This window comes from Fulmarus glacialis, unplaced genomic scaffold (genome assembly GCF_000690835.1).
Source record: "Fulmarus glacialis isolate BGI_N327 unplaced genomic scaffold, ASM69083v1 scaffold14020, whole genome shotgun sequence".
Lineage (NCBI taxonomy): Eukaryota > Metazoa > Chordata > Aves > Procellariiformes > Procellariidae > Fulmarus > Fulmarus glacialis.
The window spans coordinates 74,696-94,134 of record NW_009189840.1 but is presented as its reverse complement, the minus strand read 5'-3'; the positions used below and the strand labels follow the sequence as shown (position 1 = coordinate 94,134).

Sequence of the window (19,439 nt, the reverse complement as noted above, 5' to 3'; positions counted from 1 at the left end):
GGAATTTCCTCAAATAAGTCAGACTCAAAACCTGAGAAATACTATACTCATGCCCTCAGACAGCACCTCCTACCACCAGACCTACAGTCAGCAGTATAAACTGCTGCGCTGACAACACCCACGTGTTCGGAAAAAGCGTGATTTCCAGGTCTATAACAGGATGAAAAGAGAGAGAGAAGCGTAGTTTTTTGGGGGGACTCACTTTTATCTTTTCTGATAGGTCAAGACTACAGTTCTCAGACTTCCTGTTTTGTGTTCCCATTACATCAAATTAAACCTCTGATAAACATGCCGAGATCCCTAAATCAAATAACCATCTTAGAGTGAGTTGTGCCTGTTCATGCAAAACATTGATATCCACTAACATCAAGCTGGTGCTCAAGCAAGAGCAATGAGCTTTATGCAGCTGTTTAATACCATTCTTTGAGCACATGAAAAATATCAAGTAACTGTTAATAAGCTACAGTGTAAAGATTTCTCAGTAATTTTCTCCCGTATAGTATCACAGGCTATTCAACCTTGCCTCTACGAAGTCCCCTTTCTTAATTCTTGCTATACCAAAACCAATCCTAAAAGAGTAATAGCCAAGCTGGCAATCTGGGAAGCTATTCCAGCTTCTTAGTCATGGAAAGCTTTTGTTAGGTCTGTGTTAATTTCCATAAAAAGTGGACAGTGCCCTTCCTGTGCTAACTGCTGATTTGTATAGGGATATGTACAGTTCCTCCCTGTGAGTTAGACTTCTAAACTCTGTCAATAATTCTTCATTAATAACCAAAAATCCTTACTACAACCACCATCACCACCAGGCAGTGTTCGTCCCCATCTCCAGAAATTCAGTGGCTAGGCCACCTAGAGAAAGCATTTCAATACAGGTTCTACCGTAAGCATCTCAGGTGGAAAGGAGGGAACAAGAACGAGGGAACTTGATGATAACACTTTTAAAATTTGCTTACAGCTTTGAGACAAAAAGCCAGTAACCCTCCCAAAAATTAACCTGGTCGTGAAACATGGAATTGCACAGGACAGAGAAACCGCTAGAGGACTGTAGGAGAGACTAAAGATAAATAATAGCACAGACAAACACTGAACACAAACACATACTCACAAAACATGGCAGAAGGGAGAAGAGAGAGTAAGTTCAGCTTAACTGCCATCAGAGACTGTTACTGCCTCTACAAGAGTTCAGCTAGAGACCTTATTAATAAGATACACTAACTACCTAATTAATAGCCAAAAGTAAGACAAAAAGAAGTGGAGGTATTATAAACACTTTTTTCTACTACTGTTTTTTCCTTAAGATCTTTTCACTCAGAGAAGCCTCCAGAGGTGTGCAGGTGGTTGCAGAGAGATGGACCAACTACCTGACAGCTGTTAGAGAAAAATGACAGCAGGATTCAAACAGTTCCACAGTTTTTGGAACATGGTGAGGACAACTTCCAGTCACAGAGATGGAACAAGTTAACAGAAGAGAGACAAATTTATATTTGAAATTACGAAAATCACAAGTTCTCCTATAGAAGCAGCAGCTAAGACCACCAGGGTGGAATGTCATTTGAATAAAAGCCCTCAGGAGATAAGAGTCAGAAATTTCACGAAAAGAAGGAATTAGTGCAGAGAAAGACCGATGATGGGGAACAAAGGCAAACATTAAGAAAATCAAGGGAATAGGTAACAGCAGGTTCCCTGGGAATAAATTCTATGAGGAAAGGAGTACAGGAGATCTGGATGTTACTAAGAAGCAGCATACGTACAACTGTAAGTACAACTTTACAAACTCAGTTTCTTACTTTAATCACAAATTTAAGAATGATTAAAAAAATACTATTTATAACGATAATTAAATTCAAGTCGTAAAAGCATATTATCCTGGTGTGGCCAGGAGCAATATGGTTACAACAGAAGCTTCCTGAACTGACAATCAGAAGCTTCATGCAAATAAATGGTGACAACAAAGATACAGTGATAATGACACATCATTAAAGTTGACACAAAGAAACAGCATAAGCATTTTGAAATAAAATCAGAAAGACAAATGCATAAGATAAAACTAGAGAGAAACAGTAACAAAAAATATTACACAAATAAACCACAGATAAGACAACAATCTTTTAAAAGATGAAAGGAGTTCTTTTCTCAATAAGAATGGAGAAAGAACGACTTAAGTTATGTTTAGATACATTACATGTAAAGCCTGCTAACTGCTAGCAAAAACTTTCAAGATCTTGCGGAGAACAGGAGAGCAGCAAGAGGACTGTGAAGAAGAGCAAACCTACCTGGTCTTTCTAGGAAAAGGGTATAAGCATGTATAAATGACAATATTCACAGTGATCAAATGACTAAATAAATGATATATATAAAATCTTGGAGGATAAGATGATAAAAACAGCATAGATTTCTTAAGGATAAATCATGTCAAATACTGAATTCTTTGATGGAATAACTGGACCGATCGCTCAGAGAAAAGCATATGCTACAGCTTAATATTAGTGCAACTTCTGACACTACATCAACGATACATTGCTTTCAAGAAAAGAGAAACGTGGTCTAACTTAAATCAACACAGGAGCTTGGTTTGGAAACTGTGGTCAGGATTCTGCACCAGTCTGGTTCTAGTCGTGTCTTCATTTTTTTATTTCAACAGCTCTGATCTATGTTTGCCAAGTTGTTACTGGTATTTTATTCAATACTTAGCACACTAATAAAAATCAAACACCCGTAATTAAGTTAGAGTAATTAATATGATACCCTCATTTTGAATTATATAATTATATAACATTATACATTTTAGGATTTTTTTTTTCCCTTTCCTTGCTTTTGTGTTCATCTCCCCTTGCATAGTACCCCACCTTAATCTGCATAACCAAACTTACATTCCCTTCCGAAAGACATTAAAATCACTGTCATACCACTAAGTATTTAGTTTCTGCTTTCTCTATATTTCATTGTCTTCTGTTTCAGTAGTAATACTATTTTGTCTGTTTTCAGGCTGACATACACTAGCCTGAGGTGAGCTAAGAACTAAGTAAAAATTGAGACTTCAGGTCATGATCTATTATTTACTTTTGCCAGTCCCCTACTGTGCACTCCCTAACTAAATAAAGTTAATTTCTCTGTAAATATTTAATAACCTTTTTTTCTTTCAAAGTAAACTCAATCAACACTTGTTGATTGCATGTCTGCAATGTTGAATTTGCTTCTTCAATGTAAATTTGTTATCAGAAAGACAGATTTTTTTTTTCTTGTATTTTCCTAGAATGAACATGCAAAGAAGGGAGATCCAAGTTCATCTGAGCAATATATGAAGGCAACGGCATAACATGGAAAAGTGGCATTTTCAAAACCAACAGTTCAGAAAAAGAGACAGTGATTGTTCTCAAATTACTGCATTTTCTGAAAATAATGGAAGGAAGAGAAGCAAGCCACATCCTTAAAAGGTAAACTGCGAAGATTTTCAAAAAAGCTCCAGACAGCAATTAAGCTAAATACTTAACCAACCACTTAATACTTCCGTCTTTCCAGAGGTCTAGGCTACACGACATATTTTGTAACCCTTAAAGAGAATATACCAGACTGATGCTACATAGTCAGGTTCCCCCTCTCCTGCAGGGAGTGCAAAGGTTTCAGATCTGCTGAGGAAAGGAAACCTTCCCTGGCAAAGCAGTAACTCCTTTAACATGCAGATACAGAAAGGTAACAAAGGCGGTCTCCATAGCCGGGACTAGAGCCTGCTTACAATTTTGATGAGGAAACAAGGAACAATATTTCACCATCTTATTTCTTCAGCACAAACAGAGAAAAACATTCCAGGATGGACAACTCTCCCCTGAGAAGGTTTGCATTTAACTGTTAACTTAGTGTACAGTGCTTCCCTGCAACTGCTGCAATGCCAACCTTGTTACTGTCCTCAGCAGAGTGAAGGATGAAGGCAAAAAATACTTAAACAACAGAAAAGGAGAAAAAATGCTTTTGTGTCTCTGAGACACGCCTAAAAATTTAATTTCAGTGAATACCAGGCCAATAAGCTACTAGTAATTTTTTGCTATTTTGCCTTTCATTAGAAAAAAAAATAATTCCATCTAAATGTAGTTGAATATCACAAAGCTCTTCATATTTTAAAGCACTTTGGAACAATTACTTTGAAGGGAGCCCTTGACAGTTAAATGACTCAGTTAAATGAATGTTATAGAAGATACATAATGATTTTTAGTGAAATATTGAATTTAACCACAAATGAGGAAAACCAGGCATAAGCAACCTGGGTGTATTTGAATAATAATGTCTTGCTTGAGAGTTCAATGGATTTTGTATGTTCTAACAATGAAGCTATTAGCTAGACAGACCAAGCTAAGATTTCTCATATTTTCTTCCTTCACTTTCATGTTTCATTTTCACCTTTATTAAACATTTCTCTTTCTTTTTTAAAATTTAGAAAATGATTTTTTTTTTTGGCCTCTTTTTTTTTTTTTTTTTTTTTAACATGCTTGAAGCTACTGATGCCATCCCTGTACTACATTTTATTGTGACAATGTAAGGGTAAGGACTGCATTCCTTAGCTTAAGTATTCCTGCTTGTTTTACTGATGGTGCTCAGGAACTGCATTAACAAAAACCCCAAAACAAACAAAAAAATCCCACCAAAAAATCCAGTGTTCCCAGGGAGCCTGATGCCAGAGTTTTGAATGACACAGAACTCCTGTTGAAGTTAATGGGAAGCTTTTGTGAGTGACATGAGTAGGACTGGGCCTACACAGTAGAGATTTATTTATCCTAGAACATTATCCACTTAATCTGATATCATTACATGATTTCTCATGACCACATTAAAAAACAGTTTTAAGTAACATTACAGTTTGCTTTTTGAAATTATTTTTAGTTTTATTATTACTATTGTGCTTCAGCACAAGAACAAGGCACTGTTCTTCTGATGCTGAACCACCACTCATTAGAGGTGTTTATTTGCTGGAAGAAAAAGAAATGAATGGAAAACTATCCACTAGGAATGTATTTCCCTGTAGATTTAGAAAGGGAAAAGAAAAATCTCAATGCTGAAGAAATGAGGCTGAAAAACAGGGATCATATGTACTCAGTTTCTCTGGTGAAATGAGGTGGAATGACTGTTTCACAGTAGAAAGGCCAGCTACACATATGAAGGCAATATTTATTGCTATCTACAGTCTGTCTAAAGCTTTCAACTCTCTAGTCTAAAAAAAAAAAAAAAAAAAAAAAAAATCGCTGGAGCAGCCAAAACTTGTTGGGAGTGGAAGACTCAGGTACAAAACAATTGATGAAATAAGATCTTTGTTGGAGGATTAAACAAACAAGAAGGCTGAAGCAGTATCAACTGCACAGTGGGGTCAGGGAATCAGTTTGCTTAACCCAGGGGGTTTTAACCTCCTGTTGTTTTTACTTCCTTAGCCCCAGATGTTGTCCTGCATCTCCTCTGGGTGCCCAGAGCAGCCCCCGATGGAGGAGAGCGCAGAGCTCTGGGGGGTGCTCCCCATTGCTTCGGGGAGTGGGCGTGAAGGTGTGTGAGCCCATTCACATGCCCCTGCTTGCCACCTGCTCCCACGGCACCCCACATCGCCCACGCTGGCAGAAACAGCTCGTCCAAGAAAAAGGGGGGGGAAAAAAGGAAGGAAGAAAAAAGGAGCCACTTGGCTTGTTGCTAAGAGTATTTACCCTAAGAAATTATAACTTTAAATACCGCTGAGCTACTGACATCAGCAGCCATACCACTTACAAACTACACAGACCTCACTTTCCTTGGGTGGTAAATATTACAAAGAGAAGAGTATTTCATCTGAGCAAGTAAGAAAATCCAGGAATTTCACATGCAAATTATTTTTTCCTCATATTTGGGGACAGTTTCCATCCTACTCTTCTTGCCCTCTCCTCCTCCACCTCAGAGTGCTGGAATAAATGTAATAGTGCGTTTTGCTTTAAAAGTCAGCCACGGTTCAGTGAACAGGCTGACATGCTATTTCATGTGAGAAAAGAAGCTGTGATTTAATCTCATTTTCACCAGCTAGATTCCTAGCTAATGTATCTGGGGATAGTTAAGCCTGCATTCACTGTAAGACATCTGCATTATATACCATTTGGCCCTCTGTATTTCCACAGAGCATAGGTGAAAAATAAGGTGGGTTTCTTGAACCTGCTGTGTAACAGTGGTAAATCTCTATATACTCACAGATGTAGAAATATTCCCGGCCTGGCCTGAACTCAAATCCTAGTGAGAAGGGCGTGAAGAGCTGGAACTTTTCCGAGAACTTCAACGGTCCATTCGGGGAATGCGGACGATTACACTCCCACCTCTTGAACCCTTTGGAGGTGTGATCGCAGGAGCTGTAGCCATCAAAGTTCACCATGTACAGAACATAGCGTTCGGCCTTATCTTCTGGTACGGAGTCTTCGTAGTGAGGGCAGAACACATCCAGGTAGTCATTGATGCAGACATCGATGTGGTAGTCACCCCGCTGGAATCTGAAATCACAGGAAGAGTTCAGACATAAGCATAGTTAATTCAGGATGACCTTGTTGCAGGGTAACGTTCTCATAAAAGGGGCATCACTAATGGCAGTCCATTTCACTCCAGCCATACACATTCACTCTCAAAAATAATGCTTACAATTCACCAGAGCTATCAGAGACTGCTTATGCAGGATTACAATCACATGACCTTCTGGATAAAAGTTTTGCTCTCTTCTCTTACAAAATGAGTCTGTTGCTAATGCACACCAAGTTACAGGCTACCTTTCCTATGGTTTATTGAATAAATAAAGAAAATGCCTGCTTTATTTGGTTGTGGGTTGTTTTTTTTTTTAATTGGAGAACGAAGCAAGAAGCAGCAAAGAAGCTGAAACTGCAGCAGCCTCCCCAAATCAGTGTCTATATAAACATCTACGTATGCATGCAAATAAATAACCCAAACATATCCTCTTCTCTGAATCAGGCAGTAATCACCCTGTGCTGAAAGCTGATTTGACTGCAAGTACTTATAGTTACTACAGGAGCACAAACAGGTTTACTCTGTCTTCATTATTAGCAGCAGTTTGTCAAGATGCAAAGAAAAGCCTGTATTGCTTTTTAAAGGTATCTGAAAAGCAGTGCATCTCCTTTGCCAAAGGTACGCAGTGGAGACGTTGCTCTGTTCAGATAAAAGGATTCAAGGATACGAATTACCAGCATTCAGCCTAATGTGACAGTTCTGAATGAGTGCCAGCTGAGAAATGCAATGCAAGGCACCAGCCCAGATGCACTTTATTATTACTATTATTATTGCTGAGGACTCCTTGGAGATGTGGGATTCTTGTTTTGTTGGGGGTGGGGAGGGTGTCCTTTTTTCTCCCCTCCACGTTTCACTTACATTACTTCTCTAATGCCTGCCATAGTATCTGGAAGAAACTATGGGAACAAATTCACTGCCTCCATGGGAGCTTACACCATGATGGATTTAATGATTCCATAAACCGTGTCTGTACGTCTATCAAACTCCCTGGGGCAGCCAAAGAAACCAACCACTGACCTGCTCCACTTCAGGCTGACTGGGCTACTTGTAGCTTCTCTTTTTCACGGCTGCAGTTGTCAAGTGTACCACAGAGCAATAAAAAGGCCATGACAGATTTAACTATAATACTTCTTTTTAGCTGAGGGGCATATTTTTAACACCTGATGGGCTTGAAATCTGCCATCTGGATCCTTCTATCTAATTTCAGAGAAAAAGCAATGATCTGCTGGCCCTCCAAGGATAAATTCAGAGCAAACTACACCTTTTCATATCCCTACAATAATTTAACTTCAATAAAATAGCTTTTTAAAGGGGAAAAACTGAACACTCATCAAAGCATGATATATCTGTATAATTTCAGCCAGTGCACAGCCTCATGATTCCATTCTGTAACATGGAAAAGCCTCTCTGAACCACAGTTCCTCCAGGAGAATTTACATTTATCTAAATCATTACTTAAAAATATGTACTCCAGTGCTTTCAAAACCTGTCACCTGAACAGATACTGTCTTAACACATTTGCAAAAATGTATTGTTTTCAAATTGGTGTCTCTCCTCTCTATCAGTTAACAGTATGCCATTTCTTACAGCTAATGAAAAAGAGTATCTTCTAAGTTATGAATAGGAAAGTCCCATTCTGGCAATGATAGCTCTACTTTTTTTTTTTTTTAAAAATTACAGTTTTAGTAGGTAAAAATGAATATGTATTTATATATGTGTGTCTGTGTTTGTGTGCACATGCTTTTTTTTAACCATGCAGGTGACAGACAATGCAGTTTTCTCACGAGATTCTCAAGATTACCTCTTATATCAGCCTGTGCCTTCTCAATAATGCCCAATTATGGTTTTGTGACAGAAACAATATGCTTTCAGAACTACACTTATATAATTGTAGACATTCAGAATCAGAGTCGTCTCCTTAACATTAGACTTTCACAACACAAATAACCTCATGTGAACTGCTTCTCCACGTTCTCTTTAAGTCAATGGAGAGTCCAATTAATCTGGTCTGTTTAGGCCCAAGGTACACTGGAATGAGACGGATCACACTCCAGAAGCAGCTATTTCTCTCCTTTAACCAAAATAAGAGTCTAGACAGATATTTCCCACAGAGAGTCTGTACTGTAAATAGCTGAATTTGAAGGGAAGAATCCGACCGCACAGTCTATGATAATGGAGATGATAAATACAAAGAGACAGACAACTAAATTTGTGACCATACATTAAATCCGCATTAGCAATGAAATCAAACTTGTAATCTGCACCAGCGAGCTGTTCTACCCAATACTGCACACAAAGAGTTCATTTGACTCTCTTTTGGCAAAGTCCTCTACTGTACTCCTGTTAAACAAACAAAACCACAACTCAACCGTCCTCTTTGATCACTGGTATTTTAGTAGATTCATTCTTATTTCTACTTCCCTAAGTGCTGAAGCAGTTGAGTGTCTTCATTCACCCCAGCACACGGTTGCCTGTCAAACACGTGGAAAGTAAGAAGCAAGCATTGCCTGCAAAGCAGGTTTGACGGTGAAGCGCACAACCAAGTCCTTTTTATCCCAATGTCCTTCCCTCCCCACTCCCCTACTCTCTTAGTATTTTCATTCCACAGTCATTTGCTGTAGCCAGAAAGTGTTTACATTTACACGTCTAAAAAAGCAAGAAGATGGTGCATATTTTAAGTGATGTAAACTAGCCTTTAGCTAGTTCGCACATAAGTGAATCTGCTCCAGGGAAAACATGTACCAAGGTATTTTATCAAGCATCTCTGAGTGAAGTCTCTTCACTCCAGATAGTAACATCAATACTGAAAAGAGGTTATTAGCCAAACAAGAAGCAGAAAGCAGGTATTTATTTCCCCTCTTGTAATATCTTAAAGAAGTCAGTAATCAAAACCTCAGCATGTGTACTGAAGAGACGTAGAACTAATTTTATTTTTCCAAAAGAGGCCACAACATCTCCAGCGTGCCTCTTGGACTGAACTGAGACCATTCTTGTTTCTTCAGCTACAAGGCAGTGTGTTGTATTTACCTTCTTGAAGAGGAAACATAAAGGCGTCTAACCCGAACAGAAAGGCAAGGATGGCCATGAGTAACTCACAAAAAAATTCATCAGCTCAGACTCTCAAAGCTATTAAAGAAAACACTTCAGAACCACATTTCCAAGAATTTTAAACCACATCCGAGAGGAAAACACTTAACGTTTACAGGCTGAAAACCGGTTATTAGTACTGTAATTTCAGGTATTAGAGTGAAATGAAAGTTCTGCTTCAAATGAAAGCATTTATCAATGTTTACCCACCTACATATGTTAAGGAGCACAACATGTAAAGGAAGGTGGAATCTGCTAACAGATACATTTGTAGAGATGACAGGAATAGCAGATCTCCTGTTGACTGCATTTAAGGTTTAATAAGTTTGTCCCTTTTCGCAGTCCCGTTCAGAATAGAAAGCTTGCTTTCCTACATTCTCTAGTAATGCTACTGATGTACTTTTCCTTTTCTCAGTTAGGTCTTCACCCTGTTCTAGCAGATCCTCATCTGAACTGCCAGGCCCTTCTGGAACCACACGGTAATCAGGATCTTTATATAAATCACACTACGAGGAAGAAATCAGTCCTATCTAGATTTTAGATAACAGAATATTGTGTTGTGGTAGAAACCAACCAAAAAGGCTTCTCCAAAACTCTGACAGGATCTACAAACCTTCTTGCAAATAATGTCATTTGTCTCTGTGTGCTCTGGGTTACACACAGCAAAACACAGCTATTCTTCAAACATAATTAACCTTTGTTTTGTGTCAGGTGGCATTCAAACACTGTCTTGGAAACCTGCACACTACAAAGCCAGCTATTAGGCAGTAGGGCTATAAAAGCCATTTCGAAGACAGAGACAGATAGTTAAGTAGCTTCTAAACCTAAACATCTCCATAACCAACAAACATCAGCTTGCTACACAAAACTTGCATACTGCTTCCAGCAGAGACAGTCATATGAATGTTTCTGTGCTCAAGTGCCGCTGATGAAATGCCCAGGTATTCAGGATGCAGACAGAGAACTTTGTGGTAATTTTAACCACAAGAAGCACAATTTTCAAAGTAATTAATGCCTTCTGTATTCTGTTTATCCATTAACACAAGTGAAAGTACACAGTCTGTGTGCATGCTTCTCTTCATAATTTTAAGTTCTGAAGCATATGTGGCTTGTCTTGAATTTAATAACTTTGCTGGTCACTGAAACAAGTGACAATTTATTTAAACAGATATTTAGAATGCAACAACAGTTCTGTTTGTTTGGTTTTTGTTTCTTTCTTTCTTTTTTTCTTGGAATAAACACTATAAAAATCCAGTTTAAGAACAGCACAAGTAATACTAATTGCCCATTATCATTTAGATCGATAAAAAATTGCAATAGCTTCTGCTTGTTGCTTCCCATACAAATATTATTAGTTATATTCTATCGCCCTTCCTGTAAAATCAACGCACCAAGGTAAGTGTACTGGAAAATTTTCCTTTTACTATGTCAACCTTTCTGTATTTGGAATCTGTTTTTTCAAATGAAGCACTGGCAAGGCTTCATTGTGAACCAGAAAATACTTCAAATAACTGCTCTAATAATGAATTATGAAATTCTGGTCTTCAGTCTGGCATCAGAAGGGATCAGATGCAAATGGCCCCAATTCTGCTGCCTGGAGCCTGCACAGCCTCTAACACCAATGTGCAGAGGACACTGCCACTGCTGAATGCCTTACACCAGTTGCCTTGCTCTCAAATGATAATCTGAAATGCAAAGCAACATCAACAAATTCACTGAATCGATTTATTCTTGGGGTAAATACAAGCCACAATTACCCATAGTTCTTCAGAAACATCACAGCAAAAAGTTACTTGTCCTGTTTCCTAAGGAAAAAAGGCTTCAGTGAACAGCACATGTGCATTCCCCTGTAACTGCTGGTCACTCAGCTCCTCCTTTTTACTTTCATGGCCACTAAGCCAGTTTTAACCAAATTTAATGGAGACATCTCATTCCTACAAGTATCAAGAAAAAAGCAGCCAGCTGAGAAGATCCCATAAGTATCCCAACAAAGGCTGAACCACCAGTAGATTAAATGTTATTAGACAAGAGAAATATCTCTCACAAATGCTCTAGACACCGGAAAAGCTTCAAGTGGAAAAATACAGAAATAGGTAAAAAATTAAGTTCATTTCTGTTAGCTCATTAAGAAACTCTTTGCTTAAATTATTAATAACAGAGAGACGAGTATAAAGTAGGTATTTGTATATGCAATAATACACAAAACCCAAACATTTTCTGGAAAACATTAACAACCTCTAAACGGACAACATTTTAATTGCTCTTAGGATGTGATGATGGCAGTTATTTACCATTCCACACTACTGAGCTTGCTCACAGCTTTTGCCTCTGTTTAGGTGGCAAGTGTAGTGCATTAGACCATCCCAAGCTCACATCCTGTGACTGGAACATAGCAGGGTAACTTGTGCCTCGTTATTCTTTTAGACAGTCCAAATCCCCTCATTTCAACTAACTTAAAGCTGTTATGTGTGATGGGAGAAATCTTGTGGTTGTTAATTATCTGAGGGGTTGTGGGATTAAGTGTACCATTTTACTGCAGATAATTTTAAAGATACTATTTCTGTGCTATGCAAAAATAACCTCTTTAATGCTTTTCTGCTCTTTTTACTGGCTTTGTCACAACATTTAATACCCATAGCTCTGCTGACTGCAACAATGATTCTGATGCACAAACAATGAAGTAATCAAAGAGCTATTTTAATTTTAGCTCTATTCAAACCAAAAGAAAACTCAACATTTTCCAGATGCTAAGAGAAGTGCGTTTGCTAACAGTAGCAAGCCAGTGACATTTTAGATCTCTAGCAGGATATTGCTACCCTGAGCAAGCAAACAAAAAAACCCTGTAATATAAAGGAGCTGTCTATGACCTTTTAGTCCTTAGGTTACAGTTTCACAAGCTAAGACAAGTTCAAAACACCATGAGAAAACACTATGTAGGAAGCAAAATACTGACCGACAAAACAACAGAGAAACAACTAATCAAGGCCGTTGTTCAAAAAAACAGTATTCAAAAATTATGCCTAGAAAAGACTGCAAGTTAAGTACACAATGCAGAAAGAAACTTATTCTCTTGTCATTAAGTCCTCTATCCAATTACCATTTATTGGAGTAATTAAACACTGGGAAAGGATGCCAGGCTAATTGTTAGATTATGATAATTAAACAGCTTTGCTGTGCTACAGCTGATCAAAATAAGATGTGGTCACACACACTCAGCTAAAGCTTCTCTGCAATCATCGGGCTTCCATGGGAAACTTATTACTATAATAAGGCCACTTATTACCAGTTCATTATCAATCAGGCAGAGAAACTTATTATTTGTAACCTTCGTTTTACTCTCCCACCCACTCTGCCAGAACAAGCCTCCCAAAAGGTTGCGCCCAGGTTTCTGCCTTCAGCTGGCTCCCTTCCATCATAATTACACAGCTGAGCAGAATCAGGCTCCTGCACTTGAAAGAGTTCATCAGATTTCAAATTACTGTTTCACAACAGGCTGCAAGAGCCTATCACACTTCTTGAAAGAGCCGAGTGATCTCCCTGCGTTTCACTTCACATGCATCTGTCAGAGATCTACCTTCCCCATTTAATCCTGCTATTTCCCTCTTGTCTGGGAGATTTTTCACACTACTTGAATGGGTCCAAAAGGAAAAACCCCAAACAAATGAAAATCAGAAAAAACAGAGCTGCATTAAGCTGGACTTCATGAGAAAAAGCATCAGTTTTACGTGGCTTGTGTCCCTGGAGAATGTCATACCTTTATCCCTTCTTATCAGCCAACGGTACAAGAGAGACATTGTGCCTTCCTGTTTGGAAGGCTGGGTTTTTTTCTTGTGAAGTAACAGGATTCTCATCAGTTACCATTGTATGTATATATTACTTCATACTGTCAATTTAAATGAGACAAACAAATGATCTACTATAGGGACTAGAACATGGGAAGAAACATGAAACAAATCAGTTTGAGCTAGCATTTAGGTTTTTAAAGAAAAGAACTCATTAAGCACTGAGTAGCTCTGAAGAGTCAAATAACGTTTGGCCAGAACAGACGAAATTCACGAAAAAATATCAAACTCGTGATAATTATTTTTATTCTGTGCTGATACAAAACCTAGACCTTTCGAAATGTTAGAAGCACCTACCCCTCCCTGCATAGGCAATTGATCTGGAAATTGTCCTTAGATAGGACAGGCCAAGGTTTACAACACTGGTAAAGTAACTGCTCAAGCTTCACTTTCTCGAACTTCATTTTTCCCATGCTATTGAAGTTTATAGCTATCCTGCAGGTGACCACTTACAACTTTTTAATTCTCTGGAAGTTAACTTCCAGAACCAAGAAACCTCCTCAAAACCAGTCTGGTAAAAGTCTTTAGCTTTCAGGGGGGGCCGGTGGAGGGGGGAGGAAATCTCCACTTTTTTTTTTTTTTTTTTAATAAACCCTGATTGTTGAAAACTTCCTAATGTGCCCTGACTGAAACACATCCTTTGCAAAACAAAGAAAGCTTACACCCAGAAGGAGGCGGCTTCTATTAGCAGAATCATGGCAAAAAAGACTGCCAAACACAGGAGGAGAGGAGTAGGTTTGAATGGGAAAGGAATAGATCCTATTTAAAATGTAAGAGTTCTTTGAATGATATATGTTGTGTTAATTCCATTAACCTGAAAGACCTGAAATACATCTTTTTCTGATTCTAATGCTGAACAAAAATTTCAGTTGCATCATAACGGTTAACAATGACACTGAATTTAAAGTATAGACACATCTTTTCTTTATTTTTATGCTTTAAAAGCTTTTTAAGAAATAAATTAGCAAAAACGTGTTTACTCCACTGACTCTTAATAATTCCCCCCTTACACTCATAACTGTGTTTATTTGTACAGCTGGATCCTGCATTGACTTTTTATAGTTGGCACTGCAGAAAGCTGTATGTTCAATGATAATGCAAACATTAAAAAATAGAAACTAATTGCTCTTCCCTGAGTAGATATGAGGGAGGGAATAAACATATCAACATTTATTTCCCACCTATAAATCTGAGTACTCCAGAGATTCTCAAGTACTGCAACACCCTCACCCATTTAACTTCCCATCATTCTGCACTTCCTGTCGATGAGCTGGACATTTTTCATTCTGTTTATTAAAACTGTTTCCTCAGACTCTGCATTTGTAAAATTTGTTCAAAGCTGGCACACATGACTTTCAACTGATCTGTCAGAATTTCTCTTGTGCTGCAACTTCTGAAGCGAGGCACTCATTGCATCTTGGGGGCCTCAGTGACACAGTCATGCTGTGGATGATAAGGGTGATAAAGGGGTACAACACGTCACAGCATTGCTCCCGAAGAGGTCAGGCTCTCATTTTCAGCTGTCTCATTTTCAGCTCTGATAGCTTTAATCCCGATGACTACAGACTCTACCTGGCTATTGATTTTCCGTTGCTGTGGGCGTTTAACTTGCAGAGACGGATGGAAGGAGGGGAAGGTAAAGGAAGAGTTACTATTCTGTCAAAGGCATCACTTAGACTTACAGGACAAACTTCAGTGTTGAAGATCCTAGTAACATAATCTGAAAGGTACCACACCCAACCAGATGCTAAAGGCAGCCTGAGATTTGTCTCTGGAGTCTCCATCCATTTCTGGATAGAGTCTCTATTCATTTTGTGAATCCAAAATGTCTGGGCTAAAGGCAGTCTCTTTGTTGATTTATGGACACAAGCTCATTACCTGTGTTCACATTAGTACTACTCTGGAGTTCACCAGCAACATTTATCCCACTTTCTCTGAGGTGGAATGAGTAGATCTGGTAATTGCTACTCACATATTTTTAAACGTGGTCATCAACACCATCCACGCATGACTCTCCATTTGTCTACTTTAGACACTAACACCACATAAGATGTCAGCTTCATCTTTTATTCCATGCTTTTGCTTGAACATACAAAACCTACCTCAGCTACCTCTGGCCTCTGACCAGAAAAACTGCAGTTTGCTGATTCACTAGCATATCTACCTTTCTTAAAAAAGTAAGAAAGTCTTACCTGATCTCTGCTGTACTAACACACACTTTACTATCATCAGACACATTTGAGAGAAAATAACCTTAAAAACCAAAACAAAATAATAACAAAACAACCCCACAGGTAGGAGTACTACTGAAGTCTGAACTGGACTCTAACAACATGTGTTGACCATGTGTCTAACCCAGAAGACACAGTCTATCACCCTTGATGGAATGTGGTTCTGTGAGTGGTATTTGCTAACCCTGCCCGAGGCATGTGCTGACATCTGTTAATGGATATGGAGAACAATGCCCTATCTGCAGAAAGGTCTTGCTTCTCACACTCAAGAAATGAAAGAAAAGAACACTTGGCCGAGAAGCATGTTGACCTGCGCACTGAATAAAAGAGATAAATAAACTGCAGTCTGTTTCCACAAGGAAGTGTACATAATGCAAATCAGCTTCGCAAATTTATTTTCCCAGTAAAATACTAAAAGCAGAGTGATGGCTAATTCATATAAACTGAATCTCCATCTCTTCCATACTCCTTGGGAAAAAATGCTGCATCAATTTGCACCAGTAAATATATGGGCAGTATTTAAGAAGAAACATACATTTTTATAAAAGTGCCTATTTGTTGCATATACACCTACACTTGCTGTTGCATTAGAAATGCTTTTCTCTGACATTAAGCTATAGCTGTTTATTGTTAATCTCTCAATCTGTCAACAAAATTAATTTAAAATATTTTGTGATCAAATTAGAATTTGGAGACTCAGACACCCTAATAACTTGTAACTGGTAAAATCTACCCCCTAATTTCCCAATATGTAAGTGTATAAAATGAAACTAATCCTCAAGGTGTTTCACAGTATTTTTATGTTTAATAAACTGTGTATGTTTTAATAAGCTATGGTTATAGTCCACAACCTCCAGCTAAAAGGAATGAATCCAGATGTAATATGAAATAGCCTGAGCAAAATGCAGAGAAAGAAAAAAACAATCACAGACTCACACAGACTCAGAAGCATAACAGGAAATTCCAGAATCAAACCACGACTTGCTATTAACATGAATAACCTATATAATCTATTCAAATACAAAGCTATTTGAACTTGTTCACGTAAAAACAAAGTTAGAATAGCTAACAAGTGCATGAATATATTTGCAGACAATTTGCTATCAGGAATGCGGGCTTCAATCAATGAATTTATTTCTTGCTACCCAATTGCCTTGTGTTTATTTAAAAGACCCATAGGAAAAATATTTGCCTGACGGCATTTTAGAGAAAGTTCTGTGGCGAAATCTAGTAATACAACCTTGTTCCTTTTATCCTTTCCTATTAGTCTCTCTCTAATGCTAGGCAAACTAGCAAAAGAAGAACAACCAGAGCTTTAGATTGCAGACTGCAGCAGCACCAAGTAGCACAGCTATTATTAATGTTCGAAATGTTTTCTTTTCATTCCTGTAATTTCTTCTAAAGACTTAAAGCACATAGACTATAAAATTTTCCATCAGGTTTAATCTTGATACACATGGTCTCTGAAAAATAGGACTTAAAATGTTTTTTCACCTGGAGAAATTTATCTTAAGCTTTGTATATCATATGAACAAGATAGGTCCTGATCCAAATCGGTTTCTCTGTTTACAAATATGATCAGAAAAGCTTTCCATATAAACTGCCAATTAGTCTGTAAAACACCTAAGACATTACAAAGATTACAACCTGATGGGCAACAATTTTTTTTTAACTGAATGAGATCGACATATGGTGGAATTCAATGCAGCTTTTACATTTTTCCCCTCCCCCCACCCCTTCTCAAATTATGAAATAATGTGGTTCCTATTATGGGGTTTTGGAATTCTTATTTCTTCAAGACAGACAGAAACAGTTTTTCAGTATGTTTAAATGAAGCTTGCATTGATAAAAGGTGCAAAACCTGCTCATTTACTTTCATATGCATGTGTAAAGTATTCATCTAGGAGAAAAATAGGTAGGAAAAAATGCATTGCTCTCAGATCAATCAGAAATTTCAGAGAGGTAAAACTGAAGCTATTCTCTTAATTTCCCTATTGCATTTTTCCTAAACGTGTTTCCAAATTAATCTTAAATGAATTCTGATCTTCAACATGTAGTGAAATCACTTCATTCACAACTGAACAATGATCTTGTCTGCATAAAACATAGTAATTATTTTTAAAAGCACAGACACTAAGGTTTAAGATAAGAAGCAGAGAATATCACAGACAAATTAAACCAAAGGTTTCTTCCCCTGCCCTCCCTTCTTCTTCCTACTTATTACAAACACACCAGAACGCAGGTGTGAGGAAGGGACTGCACAGGTTTGGCAAGAACCATTATTGTCTATTGGGAAGCCTTCGCATCATTCCTTAGATGTTAAGATGAATTATAGAGCATATGAACTACTTCTTCCTTTCGTTCTTGCTCTTAAGTAGTCTTAAGTACTAGTTTAGCAGTAAAGAAACAAAACAAACCCTAAAACTCAAGAATGAAGTGTTCGTAGCTTAAGCATATAGTTGTGGGATAAACACATAATCTGAGGCTAAAGAGACAGCACATATAACTTAGACCAACCGTGTGAGCAAAATCCCAGTGACAGAGCATCAATGTGAAAAGCAACGAGAGCAGTCATCCTGGGCCAGAGCAAATTTCCATCAAGGCCAACAAAATACTCCAAACTCTGGCCAATGGAAGATGTCCAGACTACACTAAATACCTACATAGTCATACCTCCCCAGCATATTCTCACAACAGCCACCAATCTTTTGCATAGCCAGAGGTTTGGGCTCTTCATGCTTAACAGAGAATGATGGATTTTTCTTCATCAGTTGGTCTGATCATTTTTTGAACCCCTGGAAACTTACGGAATTTGGTGCACTACGGTCTGTGGACACTGAGTTGTACAGCTTGGTTGCCAAATGGAAAAGTACCTGCTTCTCTGCATTTCTGAGCCTGACTCCTGACAATTTCTACCAGAGATACAAGTTACACCATGAATTTCATAGCTAAGAAAGTAATTTATAATCTATGATGCTGCATTGTTTAGAAGAAGCATGATAAGAAATGATACAGCTCATTACAAGTGTCTAACCAAATGCAGTAGTCCTCACATGTTTATCAGTTGAACATTTTCACCTCTGTTAACTGTAAGTGTCAGAGGCAAGAGTGCACCTTGTCAATCCCTCAGAGACCGGATTCTTTTCTGGAGACAAATTTACTCGTTGGAGAAAAAGTAAATCTTGATTCCCGTTATCCCACTTGTAATTTTAATCAAAATAAACACTAATGTAAAAGAATATATTAAAATCATTGTTTAAATGCATCTCACCAGCTCTCCCAGGAGGCTGCTACATAAAAAAGCCTAGACAAATGAAGGCTGCCTAATTTTCCACTGTCTGCAATACAAGTTTAGCTAAGGATTGATTGAAACAGAATACAAACTTGAATATTTGTCCTTTATTTTGTACGTTCTGACCCATAACAAAAATAATACAACTGAAGTCTTTTATTGCACTTCAAAGATATCTTAGACTTTTATATTGCTCAGTTTGTCCTGTGCTTTTAGGGATGCACATTTCATAATCAGATGGTCATTTCTTTAGGAACACTCTTTTACGGCTCAAGCTTGCTCTCTAAGGTTGTTGAGAGTTTATCTATGCCCAAAGATGTGTTGCAAGAATTTTTACCGTGAAGCAAACGTAATCAAACTTGGTTTACACCTGCTTTTTCCTACCGCATGGCCAGAAACATCTGTAGAGACCTCCACTTCCTTCCCTCAAATGAAAAATCTTCTCCTAAATTATGCCTTCCAAGCTCCCAGGAGCAAAAG

The 19,439-nt window shown here is 38.0% G+C and overlaps 1 protein-coding gene across 1 annotated transcript in view; it reads right to left on the bottom strand.

Moving 5' to 3' along the window:
• EFNA5 (ephrin-A5) overlaps window positions 1–6,496 on the bottom strand; it is a gene marked incomplete at its 5' end in the record, with an annotated part of 37,693 nt that extends 31,197 nt beyond the window's left edge. Inside the window, one exon of the mRNA XM_009583669.1 lies at window positions 6,190–6,496. Coding sequence (XP_009581964.1) covers window positions 6,190–6,496 — 307 coding nt within the window. The remainder of the gene's footprint in view (window positions 1–6,189) is intronic.
• Window positions 6,497–19,439: the final 12,943 nt, after the last annotated feature.